General features: G+C 28.3%; 1 protein-coding gene across 1 annotated transcript; it reads left to right on the forward strand.

The window, feature by feature from the left end:
* LOC107641438 (F-box/kelch-repeat protein At3g06240-like) lies at positions 422-1,689 on the forward strand. Its single transcript, XM_016344932.1, has 2 exons — positions 422-1,480; positions 1,675-1,689. Exons 1-2 carry the CDS (start codon positions 422-424, stop codon positions 1,687-1,689), a joined length of 1,074 nt encoding a protein of 357 aa, XP_016200418.1.

Here is a 6,416-nt window from a genome sequence, read left to right on the forward strand (position 1 = left end):
CCTATTTTGTACAGACAAAATATTAATGATAAGTAATTATTTTTAACTTAGGTTGTTTATTTTTTAGAACTAGTAGAATCTAGTATTATTTAACAATAAACTAAGCTTAATGAGTAATAATTATACATTTATGTCTTTAATTGCAAATCAAGTGCTCACAATTTAGATCGGCTTTCCTTTTATTCTATTTAAGTTTGTGATATATATTCCCAATCAATCAATTTGATTGGTTTGATATTTAGTCCTATATATGGGAGATCTTGATTAAGAAAAAAACAAATAGAGCGACAAAAATGTAATACCATTAAAATTTTTCTAAACTTATATGTTGGAATCTAATTTATTTTTCATTACATTTTACGAGGCACACCACAAATGCAAAACTCTATCCTCTATTGTTCTATCTTCATCTTTAGCGCAAATGGCAACTCATAGCGATCATATTCCTAAAGATCTTGTATTGGAAATTCTAGCAAAATTACCTGTCAAGTCTTTGAAGCGATTTAGTTGCGTACATAAGTCTTGGCTAAATTTACTTGAGAATTCTAATTTTAAGAGCATGTACTATGAGAATTTAAAATCTAAAACTACTCACTCATCGTCTCTCCTTCTATGGAGATATTTTCATGACGAAAGAAGCGATGGAGACGTCTATGAATATGATGTGCATTTGCTTTCTGGAGAAAGGTACGAAAACATAGTTACGTTAGTTTTGCCAAGTTTGTTTGAAGACAATGGTTTTTATAAAGTTTTAGACTGTGTTAATGGTATCATATGTCACTATGAAGAAGAAGGTCTTGATGTAAAAATAGGACTTTGGAACCCCAAGACCGACCAGCGTAAAATTATTCCTCCGGGTATTACTGATGATGAGCCCGGCTTTGATCGGCAAATAAGTATTCATGGATTTGGTTATGATAATGTGAATGATGATTATAAAGTGATTCAATGTGTATATTATATTCATGGTCATACTTTTGTAGAAGAGCCTGTTCTAACAATTTGGCAAATTTATAGTCTAAAAAGTAATTGTTGGAAGAAACTTGATCTTGAAATGACTAAGAAGGAAGATATATATAATGCTTCTGTAGCGTACTTGAATGGAGTATGCCACTGGTGGGGTAGCGAGTATGCCACTAATGGACTCGAAGAAGAACAAGTACTTGTGTCATTTAATCTCAGCACTGAAACGTTTCAAACCACATCAATTGTTTGGCTGCAAAAAAATGATGATATCCCTATCAGAAGTTTGGTAGTGCTCAACAAATCTGTTACTCTGATTTCCTCTTTTGCTAAGAATAATTGCATTGAAATATCTATTTTGGGTGAAATTGGTGTGAAAGAATCTTGGGTGAAACTTTTCACACTTGAACCCTTTTCATCAGAATTTAGTCCAATGAGAATGGGCCACAAATGTGATCTAATATTTATCGGAAACCACAACAGTGAATTGGCTTCCTTTGATGTTATTACGCGCAAAGTAATTCACAATATTAATATCAAAACAAGCATGTTTGGTACATGGATTTATAAAAAAAGTCTCTTTTCTTTCATCAAAGAAATTAATTAATTAGTAAATATACAAATTTAAATGTAAGATGTATTTAAATGGGGTATAGAAAGAGTATGTAAACTTTTTAAGATGAAAGTTAATTTTAATATTCATGTTGATAGTTGAAATTGATTTGATAAGTCAATTTGTATTACATTCTAATATTTTGTGAAGGATTACCATGTGTTCATAACACGCAGCGGAAGAAAAGAAGTAATCCTAAAGATCTATTTTTGTACTTAAATTTTATTCCAATAATGTAATATATGTATATATCAGATCTAAATACCTGGGTACGCTAGTAAAAATCTTTTTCTCCTTCGATGGTACAAAGGCGCTATACGTATTCACACCGAGACCAACATTTGCTGTCAACTCCTTGACCAATGGACATCTGATCTAAAATTAAGAAACCTCATGCAACTCTTTGCACACCATAAAATTCTTCTCCAAGAATTAGGCTCACATACATTTATGTGTGTAGAGGTAAAGGAATAAAACTCTTATTATTCTCGTCCGTTTCTCATGTTTTCCTCTACTCTTGGCATACATATATATAGTATGGGATTTGTTTCTGATTTTAAATTTGAATCTCAATTCAAATTTAAATCATATCTTGAAATTCCAAATTTGAATCCTTTAAATTTATGAATCATATCATAACTCAATTTGAAAACAGAATCAGTTAGGATCTTGTCCAAATTTAGAAATAGAATAACTAATTATTCTCAAATCTCATTTAATATTCTCAATTATCATACTATTATTATATTCTTGGTGCTAGCAAAGAATATAATAATATTCCATTTGAATTAATATAATTATTTATTTGATCAAATCAAATTAATAATTAAATAATTCTACAGCAAAGATTAAAACACTCGTTAGTGTGTGACCCCATAGGTTCAATACTAAGCGGGTAGTAAATTAGTCATACTAAATTTACTAATCAAGGTTGGCGTCTAGCAACACTCCTCAACGACCCGATAGTTTGAAGTAATATATTTTTACTAAGAACCTTAGAAGAACAAAGTATAATTCCTTCCATCTTTCCAGCTCTTGGTTAACCTTTAGAGTATGGTTTATTTGTCAAACTCTAACTTGTTACCATTATTATAATGAAATGTGAATGACTTAAAAACTCATTTCTTCATTCATTCAATTCCCTTGGCCAAGGTTTTATTCATCTCAGTCATTATAATCATAGAGCTCAAACTCTTTACCGAGAGTTGACGGATTCCTTATTGACTAATCATTAATTCTACAAGTATTTAAATCATACCCAATATCCATTCAACTAGCACCCTAGGGTATTAGGTGTCCGGAATCAAAGTATAATAAATACATTGTTAATTACTATGACAGTCGCAGGTCAAAGGAAACTCTATTACTATGTTCATCTTGAGAATATCCTATTGACAAATATGCGGTAATTATAACCATTAGGAATTCTCAGAGTGAGTTCAGTTCAATGGTCATATCTCTATATGCACCATCTATATATATAATTTAATAAATGAGATCTATTAATCTTCATCCAATGAAGACCATTATATATATATTGATCTTTTCGGATTATTAATATCCTTTTTAATAATCCTATGACCAAGAACAATTTAGATTAAATTATAAAAGATTTATCTCTCAATATTATGATCACTATCACAATAATAAATCTCTAAATTTAATCAAGGACGTTATTATATTAACATTTTAATATAATAACAATAACAAATTATTTGATACATGATTGATTGAGTTGTGGTCATACTTCTTATTCCCAACAATCTCCCACTTGCACGAGAGCCAATCATGATAGATTGGATCTTGGGCATACTATTATCTCAATAATCTCCCACTTGCACTAGAGCCAATCAATCATGTGTATAATTTTTAATGCACATTTGTGTTTATCAAAACTCTTTTGACCTTAAACACCTTTGCTCTTGAGCATGTTTGCTTGACTTTTTGTAAAATACACCTGGTGCATACTAAATATCACATTTTCTCAAAACATGAAATCTCCCACTACAATAGTGCATAATTTTATTTTAAGAACAATTCTTATTAAACATGATTATAAAAAATCTAAGTAACCATTAGATCTATCTTTATAGAATTGTATCATTATACAAATAGGCTACTTTTTTGAAAAGTTAGTTTGACGATCAAACCTTTTATACTTTTAGGAAAAAGTATATCCTCTATTGAGTGGTATACAAATTCTAATAAAAGTAATTGTACTCCCACTCTTTCTTTAAGATAGAATCCCTTTTCTAAAAAGGAGTTTAACCTCTTATCACAGACATTTTGTCATAAGAAGAGTGATAAAAATAATCTCATTATTTCTTTAGGGTAACCAATAAATCTCATTTATCGGACCTAATATCAATTCTATTGTTGTGCAATCTCTTAACACATATAAGACATCTCCAAACTCTAATATGCTTGAGTTTCAGCTTATGCCTTTTCCATATCTCATATGGGTAAAAAATTGATTTAGTGAGAAATTTGTTAATTTAGCCACATTTCTAAAATGTAGTCTAAATATTTAACAAACAGTGATATTCAACTAAATCAAATTTCATGTTTCTTAAACATGATGGAGTACATAGAGTACTAGTATTTATGCATGGAGAGAATCTCATTCTCTATTTAATAGAATATCAATTAGATATTAGAGATTTTACTTTAAACTCTTATAATAAAAATACTCAATATTTTTATTATTGGTCAAACCAATTCTTAAGAGCAATTTTGATTCGCATCCTCAATACTCATATTGAGTTTTTCCAAAAAGGCCACAACCTTAATCATATTAAAGCCAATTATAAATTGTTTGCAACAAAATAAATCTCCAAAAATATTTGCAAGAACAATTCTTGCTAAAGCCATTTGCTTAATGGCATTCCAACTTCAAAAGTTGTTTAATTCAAAATATATTGTCCAATACTCTCACTAGTTTAAATAAAATCTTTGATAGTCATACTATCTTACTTTGGGCACCACATCTTCTCAAAATATTCAACAATAAATAGTAGGGAGATGCCTTTGAAATTAGAACTTATGGCTGTCCAAACAACCCATGTAAAATAATATTATAGATACTTCACAAGTACTAACTATTTCATCACCAATTTTATTGAACAATATTATTTCAATAGGATTATCATGTCCATGATAACCTTTTCATACATAAGAACCATTCTCAATGTATAGCCAATTTATTACTTTCAAGTATGCCATACTAAAGATGGACATATTTAAAAAATTTAAAATATGAAAGTAATTCTATATTTCTGCTAAAATTATTTAGAATCAAGAATGAGTACCTTGGTTGTCAAGTTGTTACTCATACCTATTCCAAATAAACATGATTAAATTGTATCTCATACAATTATAATCCTAAATAATTATCTGGTTGTCAGACAATTATTTAACTGAATTATATTTTATACCCCTAGGTTATCTAGGTTCAAGTATAAAATTAATTCTCCTTATACATCATTATATGCATAAATAAATTCTATCTTTGAGTACAAGTCTCCTGGTTGTTAGGTTGTTTCTTGTAAACAAGAGATAAATTTATTTTTGATAAAACTTCTAACTTTTAGGATTTATTTCAATTGTTAGAAAAATTTTTTTATCAGTACTCATAGATAAAATTTTATACTCCCAGGTTGTCTAGGCAAAATATAAAATTAAATCCTTAATACATCAAATGTATATACTGATTATTATCTTGAAAATAAAACTCCTGGTTGTCAGGCCGCTCTTTATAATCAAGAACATTAGAAAAACTAATTTTCAAAATTATAGTGTTCAAAACACATCAATCAAATCAAAATTTGATTTTTCATGTACTAACGTTTAGCCTTAAAAAATTATCAAATCAAATTTGACCTTTATATATACACTTATATATATAAGAAACAAACAAAAGATATTTTACATTTTATTTCTTTTACGTGACCAAAGTCACGATGAAATAAAATCAAATCAAATAGTTGATTAAAATCATAACTATTATTTTTAAAAGGATGATAATTTAATCACAATTAAATAATTAAAATAAATTAACTATTAATTTATTAAAAATCCATCTCAATAGAAATAAATATATTACATGCTTAAAAACAATTTAAATTAATCCTATTAATTCACAAACATTAAGAAAATAGGAATAAAAATTTAAACAAAAAAAGCCAAAACTCTGATACCACTGAAGGATTACCATGTGTTCATAACACGCAGCGGAAGAAAAAAAAGTAATCCTAAAGATCTATTTTTGTACTTAAATTTTATTCCAATAATGTAATATATGTATAGATCAGATCTAAATACCTGGGTACGCTAGTAAAAATCTTTTTCTCCTTCGATGGTACAAAGGCGCTATGCGTATTCACACCGAGACCAACATTTGCTGTCAACTCCTTGACCAATGGACATCTGATCTAAAATTAAGAAACCTCATGCAACTCTTTGCACACCATAAAATTCTTCTCCAAGAATTAGGCTCACATACATTTATGTGTGTAGAGATAAAGGAATAAAACTCTTATTATTCTCGTCTGTTTCTCATGTTTTCCTTGACTCTTGGCATACATATATATAGTATGGGATTTGTTTCTAATTTTAAATTTGAATCTCAATTCAAATTTAAATTATATCTTGAAATTCCAAATTTGAATCCTTTTAAAATCCATTTTAAAATAGTCTAGTTCATGTTTTTTTATATACATTGAATTATTTGTTTACTGTGTACTACACCTTTTCTTTATTAAATCTAACTACTTTGTAATTTTTATTTTATTTTATAGATTATTTGGTATATATTAATATATAACAAAAAATATGAGGTTCG

The sequence above is a fragment of the Arachis ipaensis genome, chromosome B05 (genome assembly GCF_000816755.2).
Source record: "Arachis ipaensis cultivar K30076 chromosome B05, Araip1.1, whole genome shotgun sequence".
In the NCBI taxonomy this organism is placed as follows: Eukaryota; Viridiplantae; Streptophyta; class Magnoliopsida; order Fabales; family Fabaceae; genus Arachis; species Arachis ipaensis.

What these genes read in the sequence shown, in the direction of transcription:
- LOC107641438 (XM_016344932.1), top strand. Translation starts at nt 422, where the DNA reads ATGGCAACTCATAGCGATCATATTCCTAAAGATCTTGTATTGGAAATT.